Source organism: Petromyzon marinus, chromosome 4 (assembly GCF_048934315.1).
Source record: "Petromyzon marinus isolate PM22_M1 ecotype Great Lakes invasive population chromosome 4, UKy_Petmar_22M1.pri1.0, whole genome shotgun sequence".
In the NCBI taxonomy this organism is placed as follows: domain Eukaryota; kingdom Metazoa; phylum Chordata; class Hyperoartia; order Petromyzontiformes; family Petromyzontidae; genus Petromyzon; species Petromyzon marinus.
The window spans coordinates 16,327,899-16,347,882 of NC_133670.1; the positions used below are offsets into that span (position 1 = coordinate 16,327,899).

At 42.6% G+C, this 19,984-nt stretch overlaps 2 protein-coding genes across 4 annotated transcripts in view; both read right to left on the bottom strand.

Annotated features, from left to right (window-relative positions):
- Positions 1-560: 560 nt before the first annotated feature.
- Positions 561-9,702, bottom strand: LOC116938606 (uncharacterized). 3 transcript variants are annotated; one of them, XM_032945942.2, is made up of 5 exons: positions 9,373-9,702; positions 8,819-8,866; positions 6,440-6,614; positions 4,993-5,093; positions 561-4,870 (listed from the first exon to the last, which is right to left on the bottom strand). In XM_032945942.2, exons 1-5 carry the CDS (start codon positions 9,547-9,549, stop codon positions 2,333-2,335), a joined length of 3,039 nt encoding a protein of 1,012 aa, XP_032801833.2. In that variant the 5' UTR covers positions 9,550-9,702; the 3' UTR covers positions 561-2,332. The 3 variants fall into 3 exon arrangements, with proteins under 3 accessions (XP_032801833.2, XP_032801835.2, XP_075914638.1); XM_032945944.2 differs by lacking the exon at positions 8,819-8,866 and having other exon boundaries at positions 9,373-9,699; XM_076058523.1 differs by lacking the exons at positions 4,993-5,093; positions 9,373-9,702 and adding an exon at positions 7,479-7,583 and having other exon boundaries at positions 8,819-9,298.
- The window catches only part of LOC116938598 (prostaglandin E synthase 3-like), a 175,319-nt gene continuing 162,606 nt past the window's right edge, over positions 7,272-19,984 (bottom strand). The window contains exon 6 of the mRNA XM_076058622.1: positions 7,272-7,334. Within this exon, the coding sequence (XP_075914737.1) occupies positions 7,287-7,334 (48 nt within the window). The 3' untranslated portion in view covers positions 7,272-7,286. The remainder of the gene's footprint in view (positions 7,335-19,984) is intronic.

Genomic DNA, 19,984 nt, shown 5'->3' on the forward strand with positions numbered 1-19,984 from the left:
TGAATAATATTGGTCGCGAAAGCCTACGTGTTAAACTTAAAACACCAAACTGAAACATTTTGCAAGGAATCATGTCTGCATTAACCACATTATACTTGTGGTGAACATGCAAACAAAACATGCTCTGGTAGTATATGATGGATTGTCTTTGAAACCGATTGGTCCACACAAACAGCTTCCTTTAGAGCCTAGTCTCAAATGGTGTTAGACCAGAGGACGCCAAAAGGCGAACAGCACAAAGACAATGCCACTACCAGGACGTTGAGAGCTCGGGGCTGAGCAGCTACATCGTGAGACCTCCATTGGTCCATGTAATGATTGGTCCATGCAGTACAACAGCGCCATCTGGTGCCTAACAATTTCAGTGTTTACATTTTCACACGAGATGACATTTTCCTTTTGAGCACGATGAAAAAAACATCAGTTGCACACTGCAAAGTGGCTGTTTCTAATTCTGAAAGATCTGTACAAGCTAATTCGGGTAAACGCTGCATAGGTATTCTGCGTTTTGTACATGCCATTGTGAGAAGCAGATTTAAACAGCAAGACTGCAGACAAAATGTGGTTGAGTATTTATTATATTAAACAAGAGCCAAAACATGCATTTTTAAATACTCTGCAATGAACTAGTTATAAGGAAACAATCCAACAACAAAAACATAACTTGCTTTATATTACTTGTGTACATTGTTACCAATATAATTTTACTGAATTAAGATAATTTGTATTACCTAAAAATGACCCTTTTCACAACACCAATGGTCTTTTAAGGTGTGTCACATTCTCCAAATTTGGCGGTCAGAATGCCACAAGACCAAGACCCACACACATACAATAATAGTAAACAAATGGTATTTCAATGTTTTTTCGTATTCGTCTAGGAAAGCCCCACGATTCTTGGAACCTTTTTTTGGAGGGTGGTTGCCAGGTGACTCAGGTTAGAGCTCGCAGCTGGCACCATTGTGATAGTCAATCCTGTGATTGAATATGGGCAGCTGCTCACGTTTAAAACTGGATTTTCAAGTGAGGCGAGTTGATGAGTCTCGGCAAAGTCACTAATGGCTCCGCCAAACAAAACCCACATTCTAATTACATTAGTTTTTTTTCACTTGATGTGGCTAAATTATATCTCCGAGAATAACAAAATGAACATTGTATCTTAAATGTATTTCTGTGAGTTGTTCTCGAACACAAAGGGTGCACTGCTCTGTGAGATTTCTGAATCAAGTTTTTTTGCAGATCATGACTTGATACGATGAGCTCAACTTGGAATACATTTGGGGAAAAAGACCAACAACATCCCAATGCAGGACCCTCCTGCATTGAGACGTTTGGCCAGCTCTTTATCAAATGACAAATTGTTAAAATGTAGAGTTTATGTATATACATTTGTTAATCCTATATGTAAAATTAATGTTGCAGCTTGTCCATTGACCTATCACACGTATTATTTTATAAAGTAACCACTAATTTTGAGAGTATATATCATGTATTACTGTGCAGGGCACCTCATGAAATCTGTGCTCCATAAAAGAAGTGTTTAAGACTGTAGCTGGAATAAAACTTACGGCAAAGAGTGGTAGGAGATGTGGTGAGCATGGAAACTATCCCTGCGTTATTTTGGGACAGTACTGACATTGAGCTAAAATTGTATCTGCGTATGCCTGCAGCAAGCCCCATGACACAACATCCTCTAAGCACAGTAAGCCCATGCAAATGTATTTAATAAAACACTTAAAAAAATAATCTAGAGTTATAAAATGTCTAACAACTGATATTGTTATCGCAGAGTTTGTGTCATGGAAAGCTTCTGTTGTCCTTTTTAAGTACTGCAATTGTTATTTTATGATGAGCGATGGTCAATCCCACTGGTGAATGAAAGTCTCCCCAAGCTGTTGGCTACCATCTCTCACGAGTCTGCATTGGAATACTCCACCTAACACTTGCACATGAGCTTAGTTCATCAGTGCATCTCCCAGTGGACATCCTCAGCCTATTGTGGAAACAATTTCCTGGGTTTAAATGTGATGGCTTCCCTGACTGTAAAGCAACCAACCACGGAGTAATCCTTTAACAAAACCCAAGAAAACAACAATTTGACATTTCACTGTATTCGTGAACAGGTTTTAGCCAACACCAATTACATCCATTAATAGTCCAGCATTTTAAGTACCGGTACATTAAACATGCATTTCACTCTTAAGATGGACTATTATATATGCACACTGCATGACATCCACTTTTACAATTTTCCGTGTGTGAATAATACACTGGTGTGGAAAAACAACTTGAGCAACATTGTTTCATTTGTAAGTCACCGGAGTGAACGCATTCACTGCTGCTGATCAGGCACTGGCGGTTCGCGATCTGTGGTGTCTGCACTCAAGTTGGGCGTGGCCTCACTGCAGCACTCCTCCAGTTGCGTTTTTCCTTTGAGGTCTTTGCTATCATTTCCGGTGACCTCTCCACTGCTGCTGGTGAACTTTTCGGAAATGGTTTTTATCTTTTCTGCAGTGTCCAGACATTGCCCTTTCTCTCCAAATACAATAATGGACTCTGGCAGCTTGTGAAGCACCACTTTCAAGCCGGTCATGTTGACGGCATCAACGAAGTACCGTAGAGTTTTCTCATCCTGAGTAAGTTCCAGTACATTTCCAGAAATATTTTCGCGATGCATTTTCTTGCACTCTTGCACCGTCTCATTCAGGATGTTTGTTACAGCACGAACGTTTTCGTGAGCCGTGCCAGAGATGGTCAGTTCAATTATAGGGACCTCTTTTACCACTTTAATGTCCACGTTTCGCTTGTTGACAGACTCCTCAATGCGATTGAGCAGAAACTTTTGAATGTACTTCCAAATAATGGTTTCCATTCTTACATGTTCAGATATGGGGTATGAATCTTCAGATGGCTCAGGATTTTCAGCTTCAGAGGGCGTGTCTCGTGTTGAGGAGTTTTCTGGATGTCCAGACTCTTTGTGCCTGTGTATTTCTGAGAGGTCTTGAGACTGCCCCCTTCCAGAAACATTGGGAGATGCAGTTTTATTTTCTTCATTTATGACATTAACATCTTGCACATTCACAGCAGGAACCTGGACATTGTATTCTACATTTACTTGTGGATTTGCATCTATGTGCAATTCAGGAGAGCCTAAAGAAGACTGTGCACTATCAGTTTTTGGGTGCGGCTTTATTTTCGATTCATCTGTTGCAGATTTCAGATCTTGGTCATCTTGAAGAGAAAGTTGCACATCTTTTGCACTTTTAGCATCTTTTAAACCTACTTCTGAATATGCCGAGCATGTATCAAGTTCAGAAGGGCCTGGCAACGGCTGTGCATCAGCAATGCCGGGAGTCGAATTGTCTTGGCCGTCATCGACTGTGATACTCCAGCCTTGGCAATACGTGACAGGGTCTTGAAGATTACTTTCCACACTCTGAACTTCATTTCCCTTCAACATTTTCTCTTGCTTTTTACCAGAGAGTGCTTTCAGCTCTTGGATGACGGACAGACAATCTACTTCTCGCCCCAGTAGTGTAATTCCATTCACATCCTCTGAAATCGACACACGCTGATGTTTGTCTTCCAACGACTTTAACATCAATTTAGTCTCATCGCTCATAGGAGATATATTACAATTATCGTATCTAAATATTTCTTTGTGCAGATGTTTACATTGAGACATTATTGCTGTCAGTTCTTCTTTTGCACTCAATATACCCCTATTTCCAGACGTCAAGGTTACCATTGTTTTGTTGTTTTTTACATCTCTTGTCTTAATGCTTGCTTTATATTTCTCACAAACAAAACTAATTGCGCTGCTGTATAAGTGAGAGATATACCTCCACACGTCACTATCAACTTGAATGAGGCATTCATGCTCTTCTCGAGACAATTCACTGAAGGTTGACCAATCAGACTTAGCATCTACGTTTGTCGTCTCTTCCCTTGTTACCACAATTGTATTAACACTGCCTTCTGTCAGGTAACTTGGCCTGATGGATTCAGCTGGAGGATGGTCAGTGTTATTGTTAGAACCCTGTTCTGGCTCTCGATTAGGAAGATCTGTCCCACTATTTTTTACGACTTCACATAACAACAATGAAGCGTAAAAAATATCACTTGGTGTTCCAATAAAATCCACTTCACATTCATCCTCTCTGAATGCAATATGCACAGTTTGAAAGCGCTCCTTTATGACCCGAAGCAAACCGCTTACTTTCTCAAAATCCTTTGCAAATGCGGAATTAATACGAACGGTGTCTTTTCGTAATCTGCTCTGCAGATCAGCAAACAATTCAGCCAATTCCTCCGATGCATTTTTTATTTGCTGTATGGTACATGGAAGGCCGACTTTGGATTTTACATTCAACACTGTGAGATCACCTAAACCTATATCATTGATGATCACTTCCACATTATGTTTAGCCAAGATGTTATCATAGGTCATCTTACAGAAGGTAGTCAAGAAAATAAACACATCTGATTCCACTAACATTTCAATCGTGTCTTCCTTATTCTTACCAATTTCACCAAAATCAACCAGATCCTTGCTAACGTTTTCTGAACCGCTTTTTGTCTTCACTTCTGCATCAATCTCTGTTTGCGCTTCATTTTTTATTTCGGAGGATTCATCATTCTTGTGGGAGACATTTTTATTCTCATTTCTAAATTCTACAGTAGAAACAAATGTATTGATGTGAGTGTGGATTTCCTCCATGAGGGAAAAGGGTCCCTCTACAGTGCATTGCCTCTGACTCTGATTAAGTGACACAGTGACTGGAAATCTTTTGAGACTTTCCAGGAAGCCGTCCTGTTGCTGGGTTGGAATTCTGAACAAGTTTATAACCATGATCACCTTTTCTAAAACCTAATGAAATGAACAGAAAAAAGTACATATTATTAGATATACTTTGGAATATGGTACATTATTATCCATTTTATGATATTGTACTTTTAAGTGAAAGGCCAGTAATTGCTATTGATTCATACCTCTCCAGAATCTTGCTCCTCTAGAGGCACGACTTGCAGAGAATGCGAGTCCCCTTTGATATTCAGCACATGATGTTTTATCTGCAAAACCCTTTTTGCAACTGAAAAAAACAAATATTTGAGATCAACCCAAAAAATTTTGCTCCATTTCTTAAATCCATATTTTTAGAATTGTGATTCAAATGTATATTGTTTGAAGCACACAATTAGCATTTTTGAATCCTGCTCTGCTTGCAATACCTGATGTGTTTTCCAGTTGTGTTCCTTTTATAGATACTGTATCTTAAATTTGATTACCCAACCTGTTGCCCGTGATTTTTTCTTTACTCATTTATGTCGAGCCCAACTTTGCAGCTGTCTTGAAAATAGTTTTTCAAAACATTTTGAACCGTAGTTCATTCCCATCGGACGTTACCGTGACTACGTCGTCAGCAAATATGGGATGATTAAGGCTTTCTCCACTTATGTTCACGAATTTCTTTCTCGAATCCAACTTACAGTACCGTACAGTAAAATGGTCATGGTACTTTCTTCCTGTAAACTCATTTTAACTGTTCCATTTTTTATAACAAGTTTGTTATTATTTGTAACATGTTTTCTTTATCCAATTTTATAGTCGACAGAGGCAAGGAACAATGGTATTTGAACACATTTTCATTACTTGAGCTAGAAGAGTAATATATATTGCATTGACAGCGAGGTGAAAGGTTCGACAATAAACAGAACAGTGCCTGAAATAGCAAAAGGCATGCTGTTAAAAAGGTTAGTTATAAAATGGGACAGATGCTAAAGGAAAGATCGATGACACAGAACTCTATAAAACCATTAATTTGAGAATAGAACACATGACTGAAGATGTCATAGCAAGCAATGGTAGCATCACAATAGAAAATAGGTTTGTAATTGGCAATTTTAAAAAAATGTGTAGCCCTTATGGAAATAGATGCAAACATAATGCATGATATAGACTTAAAATGAGTGGAAGAATTTATCATAGCAAAACAAATTTATCGCAGAAATAAAAACTTTTATCAGATTAAGGGAAGGATGTTCCAATCACACGCGAATAATTAAACTCTGCCCTTCACAGAATCAAGCAAGGAAAAGTTCCAAAACCTGATGGTATTTCTGTAGACATCATTGTGGGCCCAATTCTTAACTAAACGTTTACACTGACATTAAATACGTAAACCATTTGTCGATTCAAAAAGGAAAATAACATTGTCTTGAAGAACTACAGACCCATTAGCCTCTTATTGAATGTATACAAATTGTTCACGAGGATTATTGGGAACAGATTAATTCAAGATTTAGAGGCCAACCAATGAACTGAGCAATCAGGTTTGAGGAAAGGTTTCCCTACCATCAACCGCATATGCACTTAAAATCTAAATCTTCAAAATACTAACAACAACTATCAGGTGATTTGATCCACCGTAACAGTTACCAGCAGGGTCCTCAAACGTGACGATGGCCTCAGTCGGGGTGTCCGTGCAATAGGAGACATCTGTCAGCTCCCCGCCCCCGTTGCTCTTTCTCAGGAAGTGGATGGTGAGTTTGTCGAGCAAGTCCACGTTGTGGAGACGGGGCACATTCAATACCCGCACTTTGCACTCCGCCATCTTACACGGGTGACAGGGACATTTCGAGTCAATTTATTACCACGCACGGGGGCGGCCCATCCATATACGCGAACTAGGCAGTCGCCAAGGGCGCCAAGTTAAGTGGGGCGCCAAATTCGAGGAAATAAATACAAACAAAAAAGATACAAATAAAAGAACGAAAATGTCATCGTTTCAATTCCCGTGCGCGTACAGAGGGAATATGAATTATAATTTCTCAACATTTTTGAGAATGCATTGTTGGTTGGACAGACGGACGGACAAACCGAATAATAATGCCTCTTTTTAAAAAAAATATACACGCTTAAAACATTAAACGGAAAATAGGGGCAAAATGTTTCCCGGTTTACCAAAAACCTCAGCCTGGATCTGCCCTTGGGATTTGGGGCGCCGACTCTATGGTTCGCCTAGGGCACCAGTTGCTGGCAGCTAGTCTAGGTCCGCCGCTGACGACACAATAATAAAATGCGATAGTTAGTACCTTAATGCAACTTAGATGACATGAACGTATTCTGTTCCATGTGTACAATATTTAACTGTGTTCAATATAATAGGCTGAATGCACAAGACAGATAACATACCTTTACAACTATACCTTTTACAAATTCATGACAGGTCTTTGGCAATCTTAACATTGTATTGGTCAACATACGAATGGGGACTTGTTTATATTTATAGCATGGTACTGCTGACATTAGGCTGATGTGCCTTGTTCTTCATAATTTCGAGTCTCTTTTTATCGGAATACTTTTAATGAGTGTGCTTAATGACTTCTAATCACCAAGATAATCTGAACAATGGTTCAGTTCACAGATTGTTTCAATGGAGTGAAGAAGACAGCTTGTGGGTTTATTGTGTTGATACCTTCAGTGTTGTCCTCTTGTGTAATAGGTTTTCTCTGTGCACTCCAGTTTCCTTCCACATTTCACTCATTCATGGATGATGGCATAAATAGGCCTACACTCATGTCTCAAAATAATATATTTGAGATAGAAAAAAAAAGTGATAAAAAATATCACGTTTCGATCGCAACACAAGCGGTCGTCATCAGGAATAGGGAGGCTCGCCTCTGAAGGCAAGCTGTTTATCGTTACAGATTTATTTATTTTATTATATATATTTTTCTATCTACGTGACTTTACGGAAATAACCATAGAATAGGGGCCGTCCATAAATGACGTCACGCACCTTGGGGGGGGGGGGGTCAGACATTTGTGACGATGTGTGACGGGGGGGGGGAGAAACGTGACGGCACATCAAAATGTGCAACTTAAAAAATATATAGAATTGTTATAACACTAATTTTGAATAATTTTCATTATTAACTATTTGATTATTTAAATTTACTAAGGTCACCTTTTATTTATTCCATGAAGGAGCATTTTGCTTCTCCATGGGAGAATTGAGAAGCATACATTTAGATTTTTTTTATGATTGTTATTAAACATTTTGATTCTAATGATTCTACCAGGGCTTTTAATTCTGTGAAATGAATATATGATTGTTATAATTTGCTTCGTTCTACTAAAAAGTTTCAAGTCTTTTTTATAGTTATAATTACTTTTAATATTTTATAATTATAAGATAATTTCAATGTAATATTCGGAACATCTGCAGTTTTAGTTAGACGTTGAATATTTTCAAGTTAATTTTATGCTAAATTTAAGCTTTCCAACGCCTCCTTTTTAATACGTGTTTTCTCCTACAACATCAGTGCAGCGCCACATTAAACACGCACTACAATGACTTTCGTATAAAGCGATTTGAAGCATGTTTTATTTTAAAACTGGAAATATGGTTTTGGGGGGGGGGCAGAGCTTTGTGACGTCATTTGAGGGGGGTCTGACTTTTTGTGACGCCGTGTGACGAGGGGGGGGGGGGTAAAAAAAAATCGTCCAACACCGCGTGACGTCATTTATGGACGGCCCCATACGAGATTTTTAAGTTTCATATTTTTAGTCGTAGCGCCGCCTGCCGCCAATGTTGAAACGTGCACAAGGAAGTACTGTAACTTGGCGTCGTCAGTAGTGGCTTTTATTTTGTATGGAGGACTGCGTTGTTCACGCGTCTCAACATCCGACTAAAACATACTGAAACTTGACGAGTAGAGACGGGAGGAGAGGCACACGCGACTGCCATCACGGCCACTCTCAACAAGGGCACGAGACGCAGCAGTCGACACGACAGCCCCAGCGAAGCCTCACCAGAGATACCTTGGCCCGGGGTATGGTTGACGGAACGCGTTCTGGGTACTACAACAACAAAAACCACGCGCGTCCCCTTCACTCTGTGCGACATCTGATCGCCTCTTCTTGACATACACACACACACACGCGCGCTAATTAAATCGAGATGCGTTATGCGTATTCAATGGCTATTGATCAATTCTATTCTACTGAACACGAGCGCGTTGGCTTCCTTTTAAGTCAGTTGTCAATCGCAGCTGGATGAAGTCTTCACTCCTCCCCCGTACGCCGTGTCGTCTACGGGGGCATTCGTGGCCATACTTCACTGCCGCTCGTGTCAGCCGCCGTGGCCAAGAAATCGAAGCGGTAGCCCGGACGTGTTGCTTGCTAACAACGCAGCGCGCAACACACAAAAAAAACACCGCGAGATTTTCGTTTGTTTCTTTTAATATCGCGCACCACTTTGCGGAGGCTCTGATGAACCCCTTTTTTTCGCGAGTCGCAAACCACCGCCGAGCGCGTACCCACGAGCGGAGGAAGAAAGTGGTCGAAGAAGCTCGCGCCTCCCTTACCGCAGCACGGTGCCAAGTGCCCTCCTCCGCCGTGCGTCCGAAGGTGTCGCCACCACTGCGCGCGCGGCTCCGCCGTGACGGGTGGCGAGGGCACCGGGGGAGGAGGTCCTCTGTGCGTCGCGTGTGGGTGGAGTCGATGGGATGGTGGGGCGGTGGTGGTGGAGCAGCGCTGCGCATGCGAAACCCCGGGCAGATCCACAACAATTTACATTGTGAATAGTACAGCAAAGTCGGTGTGTTGTAGAGATTTTCTGCGCATGCAAAACCCCGGGCAGATCCACAACAATTTACATTGTGAATAGTACAGCAACGCCGGTGTGCTGGAGAGATTTGTTCTCCAACACACCGGTGTGCTGTACTTGTAACGAATTGGCACGTTCTGTTTACGTGACAAACCTTACTCATCGGCTGTGTCGGGTGGTGGCGGGTTTAACGACACATTTATATTTACGCGATCTAACCCTCCCAAAAAACCCTTGTATTATGGAGGTTGGTATCGGCTAAGTAGGGTGCTTGCGATACGAACCAGGCGACCCGAGTTCGATGCCCCCCCACGGCCACCAACACCGGTGACGATTATTTGAACCGGTCCTGGGCCTCCCCTTGGTCGACTCGGCCTCAAATGAGAACCTGGTGCGGTGTGGAGTAAACATCGCCACTCGGAAGACAAAGACGGCCTGGAGTGGTACTGGCCACCCACACCCTCGTGTGCCGAAGCCGGTCTTAATAGGTGCTCGCTAACAGCACTTGGCCCAACAGTCTGTTGAGGCTATACGGGGGATCTTTGTCTTTGGAGTCAATGTTGTGTCTGTCTATGTTGTCTCCGCCTACAACTCACCAAACCCCCTTCTCGTCGCCACCTTCCACCGTAGTTTCTGAGAATCGACGCGTGTCAGAGCAGGGCTTGGGGGGATGTGAAGTGAAACCAAAGTCCAGTCGATGGGATGTGTCCACCACGTGGGGGCAGTGTTGGCCCGTGGTTGTCTTCGTATTAAACCATCAACCAACATCACGAGCACCAACAAACAAACCACTGTTGGGTTATTGAAAAGTGTTTCTCATTATGCTTGTAACTCGTGAACAGCATCAACATTCGCTATTGGTTTCCTTTGAATTTAGGTCGTGTAACCCAAAATAAAATAAGGGTACCGCGGTGGCGAGATGTTAACTACCTCGAATGGTACACGGGAGGTCGTGGGTTTGATCCTGACCCTAACGCTTGTATGTTTGGTCGCGTGGATTTTTCTCTGGGCCCTCCGGTTTATCCTTCCACACTATCCACATACAGAAACATGCGTTTATTTCCACGTACATTTCCAAATGATAAGCCACTTTGTTGAGCAACATAATTTGTGACCAGGTCGCTTCTGAAAAATAACTCTGTAGGAGCAGTGGGTCTTACCTGGTAAAATAAAAATTGTTTAAACCAATTATCAATCATAATATTGGTCGTGAAGGCAATGTATAAAATTAACACGAAAATTACCAATGTTATGCTTTTTTAAATATTAAACTTGTGTTTTGAACGTCCGTGACCTGATGTGGAGAGCGAGCGCGTATGACATTGTGTGATTGTGCGATTGCTTGCTAGACAACTTATGACATTGTTATGAATACCTTGCTGAAATGCATTGTTTTGAAATCAGCCTTTATTAGTCTCTGGATTTCCAATAACAAATTATGAGAAAACTAATCATTTTTTATTTTCACCATCCACTACGATCATTATTTTCATTGTACATACACATTTGTCCCGGTTTTGTGTGATATCTTGCTAATTCAGATGCAATACTTTATTTTCATTTCCTATTTTACTAAAAAGCACTGATTAGAACAAATCTAATGGGGAAATAAAGTGTGTCACACGGGTTTTGTTAAAGCACGCACCCCAGAGAAATCCAGCCGCTCACAACCAATGCACGCGAATGGTAAAAGCTGGCGATCACTACCCGCCGTGAATTAGGTGACCAAACATGAGCAGAGAGGGGAACTTGTCAGTTATGAAACTATGCTTCGGTGTGATCGGTGTCCAGTAAACAATGTAGCCGTATGTTTAAACTGTAAATATTAGTTCGTATATAATCTGATTGATTGATTGCTTCTGTGGACAGGTGTCTTATACAGGTAATAAGCTGAGATTAGAACCACTCCCTTTAAGAGTGTGCGCCTAATCTCAGCTCGTTACCTGTATAAAAGACACCTGGGAGCCAGAAATCTTTCTGATTGAGAGGGGGTCAAATACTTATTTCCCTCATTAAAATGCAAATCAATTTATAACATTTTTGACATGCGTTTTTCTGGATTTTTTGTTGTTATTCTGTCTCTCACTGTTCAAATAAATCTACCATTAAAATTATAGACTGATCATTTCTTTGTCAGTGGGCAAACGTACAAAATCAGCAGGGGATCAAATACTTTTTTCCCTCACTGTATTATTCCGGAGGATAGTGCATTTATATTGTTGGCCAATTCAATTCTTGAGTCCTTGGCTTGTAGGAAGAATCCGGAGCATTCGGAGTAAATCGACGCTTACAAAGGAGAAATGCTCAACACATATATGGGCAGATTCCAGTAACTATTGTTGTATAGTACTACAATTTTAGAAGCTAAGAGATGGAAGCTTCTCATTTATTAAAATAATCTGTAGTGTGACCAGTGTTCAGTGGGACGACAGAGTACTAAAACGAAACTTTTTATTTACCAGGTAAAGCACAGAGCTACTGGCGTTTTTTGTGTATATGCGACATGGCCACAAATGAAAGCTCAACATTGTGGCTTATCACGTGGAAATGTATCACAGCCAACTACTTTAAACGCGCGTTGATTCTAAATGTGGATAGAAAACCCGGAGGAACCGGAGAAAAATCCACGCCCACGGAAAGAACGTGCAAACTCCAAATATACAGCAAGCGCTAGGGTCGGGATCGAACTCTATAGTTGCAGCTAACGTGTTTCACCGTGGTGCCTCAACAACCTGCTCAGCACGTGTAGTAGTTTAGCAATTGACCCAACAAAAATTACAATGCAGCACACGTGCTATTATTTGCTGTATACAGTACTGTAATATATTCTTGAGCAACACAAATACTATACACGATAGATGCAACTTTAACATCACAAGCCCCACCCTCTTCGTTTATGACCCTTGGGCTGCACCCATTTCAAACCTTTAAAACAGACTGCCTTCAGCAGCTTTCCCCCTCTTTTTTTCTCCTGATGACGATTGCTCGTGTTGCGATCGAAACGTCGTGATATTTTTTATTATTTTTTATTCACTTTCTTTTCATTTTGATTTTTTTATCGTTATTTTTTCTATGCACGTGACTTTACCGAAAGACCCAAAGAATATGCAATATACGGATGTATATAGTCAGCTTTTGGATTTATATATATCTAAACAGCACACATAATTGGACCAATGGTGACTGGTTTGGCCTGTGTTTTGCTAACATTAAGCCAACGCTGATTTACGAACACAAACCTGGGTGATAGTTTGCAGTGCACTTTACAGTGAGGGAAAAAAGTATTTGATCCCCTGCTGATTTTGTACGTTTGCCCACTGACAAAGAAATGATCAGTCTATAATTTGAATGGTAGGTTTATTTGAACAGTGAGAGACAGAATAACAACGACAAAATCCAGAAAAACGCATGTCAAAAATTTTATAAATTGATTTGCATTTTAATGAGGGAAATAAGTATTTGACCCCTCTGCAAAACATGACTTAGTACTTGGTGGCAAAACCCTTGTTGGCAATCACAGAGGTCAGACGTTTCTTGTAGTTGGCCACCAGGTTTGCACACATCTCAGAAGGGATTTTGTCTCACTCCTCTTTGCAGATCTTCTCCAAGTCATTAAGGTTTCGAGGCTGACGTTTGGCAACTCGAACCTTCAGCTCCCTCCACAGATTTTCTATGGGATTAAGGTCTGGAGACTGGCTAGGCCACTCCAGGACCTTAATGTGCTTCTTCTTGAGCCACTCCTTTGTTGCCTTGGCCATGTGTTTTGGGTCATTGTCATGCTGGAATACCCATTCACGATCCATTTTCAATTCCCTGGCTGAGGGAAGGAGGTTCTCACCCAAGATTTGACGGTACATGGCCCCGTCCATCGTCCCTTTGATGCGGTGAAGTTGTCCTGTCCCCTTAGCAGAAAAACACCCCCAAAGCATAATGTTTCCACCTCCATGTTTGACGGTGGGGATGGTGTTCTTGGGGTCATAGGCAGCATTCCTCCTCCTCCAAACACGGCGAGTTGAGTTGATGCCAAAGAGCTCCATTTTGGTCTCATCTGACCACAACACTTTCACCCAGTTGTTCTCTGAATCATTCAGATGTTCATTGGCAAACTTCAGACGGGCATGTATATGTGCTTTCTTGAGCAGGGGGACCTTGCGGGCGCTGCAGGATTTCAGTCCTTCACGGCGTAGTGTGTTACCAATTGTTTTATTGGTGACTATGGTCCCAGCTACCTTGAGATCATTGACAAGATCCTCCCGTGTAGTTCTGGGCTGGATCCTCACCGTTCTCATGATCATTGCAACTCCATTAGGTGAGATCTTGCATGGAGCCCCAGGCCGAGGGAGATTGACAGTTATTTTGTGTTTCTTTCAATTGCGAATAATCGCACCAACTGTTGTCACCTTCTCACCAAGCTGCTTGACAATGGTCTTGTAGCCCATTCCAGCCTTGTGTAGGTCTACAATATTGTCCCTGACATCCTTGGAGAGCTCTTTGGTCTTGGCCATGGTGGAGAGTTTGGAATCTGATTGGTTGATTGCTTCTGTGGACAGGTGTCCTTTATACAGGTAACAAGCTGAGATTAGGAGCACTCCCTTTAAGAGTGTGCTCCTAATCTCAGCTCGTTACCTGTATAAAAGACACCTGGGAGCCAGAAATCTTTCTGATTGATAGGATGTCTAATACGTATTTCCCTCATTAAAATGCAAATCAATTTATAAAAATTTTGACATGCGTTTTTCTGGATTTTCTTGTTGTTATTCTGTCTCTCACTGTTCAAATAAACCTACCATTCAAATTATAGACTGATCATTTCTTTGTCAGTGGGCAAACGTACAAAATCAGCAGGGGATCAAATACTTTTTCCCTTACTGTATATGACAACAATGTGTGACATTGGCCTACAATCACAGTGCAAATGTATGTGTTTGTGCTCAGGGGTCAAGGGACATCCTGAAAGTATGTGTTTTTTTTACTTCCCATTCCAATGTAAACTGTTTTAGGAATAGGTTTTACCCTTTTAACTGGCACAAAAACTGACACCTTTATTCAAGGCATCATGTTTGCAATAACCACAACACAAGCAGTCAAAATGCAAACAAAAAAGACAACTCTGATAATGATATGCACTGTCCTTGAATTTCATTGGTCCACACCCGAGACAGCTTTTCTTAGAGCCTAGTCTCCATTGGTGTTGGACCAGAAGACGCCAAAAGGCGTACAACTCAAAAAACAGCGCACTGTCAGAGTATTGAGGAGACTAGGCTCTGAGAAAAGCCGTCTCGGGTGTGGACCAATCAAATTCAAGGACAGTGCATATTATTATCAGAGTTGTCTTTTTTGTTTGCATTTTGACTGCTTGTGTTGTGGTTATTGCAAACATGATGCCTTGAATAAAGGTGTCAGTTTTTGTGCCAGTTAAAAGGGTAAAACCTATTCCTATATCTTGTTACTGGCAAAGGAGGTCTCATAATGTAAACTGTTTGATTACATGTGCTGTGTGTCTAACTAACTACACGGAGACGGCTTCTGGAGGCAATGTGTTTATTAACCAACAGACTCAACTGACAAGACTGTAACTCGAAGGGGTACGGCCCCTTCAACCCGATAGCCTAAGGGAGGTACAGCCTCCCTTCTAGTGTGTCCTACACACCCCGGGCTACTCTACACCCAGGTCCCTTGCCACGGCCGCTAAGGGAGGCTAGACCGACCCGACCCGACCCAGCCAGGGTACGGGTCCCACCACCGGTCCGCTACATCCCGGCCCTGGCGAGAGCCTTGGTTGAGGGTCCAAGGGTACGGGTCCCACCACCGGTCCGCTACAACCCGGCTCTGACAAGAGCCTCGGTTGAGGGTCCCAGGTTGCTGGTCCAGTCTTCAGGTCTTCGGACGTCTTCAGGCTTGAGTTGGCGAACACTGCCAGACCCGTTCAGAGGGCCGGCTTTTTATCCCCAGGTCGGGGCTTACCCCTCCCCTAATGACCCCCCCCCCCCTCCAGAACATTCTGGAAGGTCTTAAAGGGTCTAAAATCTTAAAGAGTTTTAAAATCGGTGGGCGGTCTCTATCCCCCCCAGCCCCCAGCCCTTGGGGGTCTGGGGTGTCAACCTCCGGTCACGGGTCACCCGAGGGGGGTTTTACCCCGTGACCGTGGTGGCAGGTAAAGCGACCTACAGTGCCTTGTTATGGCGCAACACGTGTGTGAGGTCACAATTATGCTTAATATAACTGGACAACGCAAAGCCATTTGCGTTTTGGATCTTGCCTGGTTTCACCTAACAAGTGTTTATCTGCGTAAAATATAGAGGTGCTGTATACTTACATTTATTACAAAATATACTTACATAGTGTGTTTATTGCATTATAATGCCTTTACATGTTCAACAGTGATTCGCTGTAAAGTACTTACATTATCAGCACTGCTGCCACTGGCACCTCAAGCCACGCCACAGGGATCAGGAACAGAGAAAGATGATGCCTTACCTCAGCCTCCTTTACAAACTGTTAACTTCACTTGATTATATACGTTGCTAATTTTAGGAAACTCTCTCTGTGTTTGCAACTCGTGTGTGTACCGCAGTTGATTCACAAGGCTGGAATTTTTTTGTGCCTGCCCAAGAAGCAGTGCATATGGAACAAAAATAGAGATTGGAGGGTTTCCAGCAGTTATAATGGTCTGTCCCGCCTGTGAAACTGTAGTCGTCTCACATTCTAAAGGTTTCCTGGTATCAGTTTTTGTGGGATAGGCAGAATTGAAGTATGGATATTGACAAAAGATGAGATCGTGCTAGCAAAGGCAGGCGGAATAATCCGCTATAAGAAAAGTGGACAACATGAAGACATAGAGGATAGCAGATGCTCACTAGATGTGTTTACACTTAAAATAAAATTGGGAATCATCATCAGCCATGGACAATCCACTTTGGAAGAAAGCTTCTACAAGCCACCACCACCTTTCACGAATCTGTGATGATATTTGACGATTCTTCACCATACTGGCAGTGGGGGTTGGTGAAGGCAGGGAGCACAGACATGGAAACAGAATTACAACGTTTAACTACACTGCCCTTAACTGACTACCAAATCACACGGTCCCACATCTGCCAATGACAAACTGGCATACATGGTGGTCACCCATCCAAGCATTATCCAGGCTCAAACTGCTCAGGTTCCCAGATCTGATTAGATTGAGTGCATTTCAGGTGATTTAGGCAGATAATTAACACTTACCTGTGACAATATTAGCCCATGAGTAATCTTTCCACAATTCTCAATGTGGAGGGAAAAACCGGAGGAGCCGGAGAAAAATCGACGCGACCACGAGGAAGAGAGGCATGCGAACTCCAAATAAACAGCAGGCCTCAGGGTAGGGACCGAACTCACGACCTCCTGCATACCAGGCGAGGGCGATAACATCTCGCCACAGCACTTTTGGTCAGCCTTTTGATGAAATCTGTCGGTTTATGCTCAACTTCGTTCACATTGGATCAACTTTCCGAGAAATCCTATGCCAACCCTCCACCCACCCGCACATCACAGCACGCGTAGACGAACAGCGGGAAAGATGGACTGAGCGAAATTCAAAATAAATTTTTATTATCTGGAATGTGTTCATAAACAGTCGTCTGGAGTGGTTCCGGGTGAAGCACATCTGCACTCAGCCTATAACAAAGACAAAGATCCCCCGTATGGCCTTAACATAGTGTTGGGGCAAGTGCTGTTAGCAAGCACCTATGAAGGCCGGCACGGCACACGAGGTGGGTGGGGGGGGGCAGCACCACGCCCGACCGCCTTTGTCTCCCCAGTGGAGATGTTTACTACACATCGCACCAGGTTCTCATTCGAGGCTGAGTCGATATAGGAGAGGCCCAGGACCGGTTCAAATAGTCGCCACTGGTGTTGGCCGTGAGCGGGAATCTAAGCAGCACGCTACTCAGCCTGTACCAACCTCCATAATACAGGTTGTTTTGGGGGGTTAGATCACGTGAATTTTAATGTGTCGTTAAACCCGCTACCACCCAACAAAGCCAATTAGTAAGGTTGGTCACGTAAACAGAACATGTTAATACAGCACACCGGTGTGCTGTACTAGTAAGTACTCTTCTTTGGTTCTTTCGGTAAAGTCATGTAGAATGAGAATAAAATAATAAATTGATAGAATAAAATAACACAATAATATTCTCACGACGTTTCGACCACAACACAAGCAGCCTTCATCAGGTGAAGGGGAGGAGACTGTCTGGAGGACAGCGCTGGAGTGAGAAAGCCACGCTGAGATCACGACCTTTAAGCTGTGTGAGAGGAACAAAGCGCCTTGACAAAGGAATTAGCATAGAATTTAGCATTGAAATGGCTGAGTGATTAGCTTGTGACTGGTCACAGAAAAGGCTATGTTAAAGTTAAAGCATACACATCCGCAAAGGCACCCCTTGACAAAGGAATTAGCATAGAATTTAGCATTGAAATAGCTAAGTTAAAGTATACACATCCGCAGAGGCACTCCTTGACAAAGGAATTAGCATAGAATTTAGCATTGAAATAGCTGAGTGATTAGCTTGTAACTGGTCACAGAAATAGCTATGTTAAAGTCAGAGCATATACATTCACCGAGGCACCTAGTACAATTCAAACATGAGAATTTAGCATTGAAATGACTAGGCGAATTTAGCATTGAAATAACTGAGTGATTAGCTTGTGACTGGTCACAGAAATGGCTATGTTGAAGTTAAGGCCTACACATCTGAGCTATTCACAGTAACTGGGTATACAATACAATATATAATGAATACTATATAGTGAACCAATAAAAATACTAAAATATAAATTACCTCAATGTTATCAATAAACTCTATATTCTCCAATCAGCTAAGCTACCAACAATAAGTCGTTATATATCACAATGCTATATGGCGAAAAATGGGTGGATTCTTACCCTCAACTTTAGCAACACGGATAGCTACGGGGCCCGTTCAGACGGACGAGTTCATCCATGGTCGGAACGGAGGAGGGGGAGAGAGACAGCTGCGAGGCGCTGTTATACTCCATGTTGTAAACCATACCATTAACCGTGGTGTGAGAGGTATTAAGAGTCAAAGCCAGCGAAAGAGCTGCGGTCTGAAGGTCATCGTAAAATACAATTAATTAAGAACGGAAATGGTTTAAAACATCTTTCCAATGGTTACTAAGCCAGAATACATCTTCTCGGTTGAAATTGTCTCTGTGCTTGTATATGTGAATGGCCTCATGAACGAATCTCTCATGGTAGCCGGTTGGTTTGCAAAGAACCTCCGTCTTGGAGAAGTCAATGTCATGTGAGCCCACTGAATTATAACAGTGATCTGCCACGGCAGAGGAGTTCGTTCTACCGTGTTTCAAGTCTGCTTTATGTTCGCGGATGCGGTCCGAGATATGTCGTTTGGCTTCTCCAATGTAGCTACTACCACAGAGGCACTTTAGTTTGTAAACGCCCGGGTCCTGTATGTCTGGAACAGCATCTTTTACAGATGGAACTAGATCACGGATTTTATGTACTGTGTTGAATCGGACCTGGATCTTGTGTTTATTCAGGATTTTGGAGATATTTTAGTGACCCCTGCAATGTAGGGTAAGGTGATGGTTTTGAGTGGCTCCACAAGAGGATGCTTCTTCATGACTGGAGTGATGGCTTTGCGGATTGTGTAGTCGGAGTAACCATTAGCCCTGAGAGCCTGGTGTACGTGCTTGAGTTCACTGGTAATGTGTTCCTGGTCGGAAATGCATTGGGCTGTATGGTATAGAGTCTTAATGAGGGAGTTCTTCTGGGATGGATGGTGGTGGGAATCCGGTTTCAAGTAAGCATCTGTATGGGTAGCTTTCCTGTAGACAGAGTGGCTCATTGAACCATCATGTCTCCTTTTAATTAAGACATCCAAAAAGGGTAGTTTTCCATCTTTTTCGACCTTCATGGTAAATCTGATGGCTGGGTGTATGGAATTGATGTGGTCGCGGAATTGGTCTAGAGCAGGCTGGCCATGTGGCCAGATGACAAAGGTGTCATCCACGTACCTCTTCCATAAGGTCAGGCGTAGAGTGGCAGTCTGGATGGCGTCAGTTTCAAATTTTTCCATGAATACATTGGCTACAACCGGAGATAGGGGGGAGCCCATTGGGGTGCCCTCAGTTTGTTTGTAGAAAGTTCCATTCCAGGTGAAGTATGTGTTGGTTAAGCAATGTCTCACCAGGGGGGTACATCAGTGTGCAGTCCTTGATGAACCAGGTCTTCAATGATAGTGATGGTGTCAGGTACCGGGACTTTGGTGAACAAGGACACCACATCAAAACTGACAAGCAGGTGGTCTGGGGACAGGGAAATGCCTATGAATGTCGATACCAGGTGA

What these genes read in the sequence shown, in the direction of transcription:
- LOC116938606 (XM_032945942.2), bottom strand. Translation starts at nt 9,549, where the DNA reads ATGCGCAGCGCTGCTCCACCACCACCGCCCCACCATCCCATCGACTCC. An exon ending in CCCGGGCCAAGGTATCTCTG is followed by an intron (nt 6,615 to 8,818) that starts GTGAGGCTTCGC and finishes CACCCGTGTAAG; the next exon opens with ATGGCGGAGTGCAAAGTGCG. An exon ending in AGGAGCAAGATTCTGGAGAG is followed by an intron (nt 4,871 to 4,992) that starts GTATGAATCAAT and finishes TCATTTCATTAG; the next exon opens with GTTTTAGAAAAGGTGATCAT.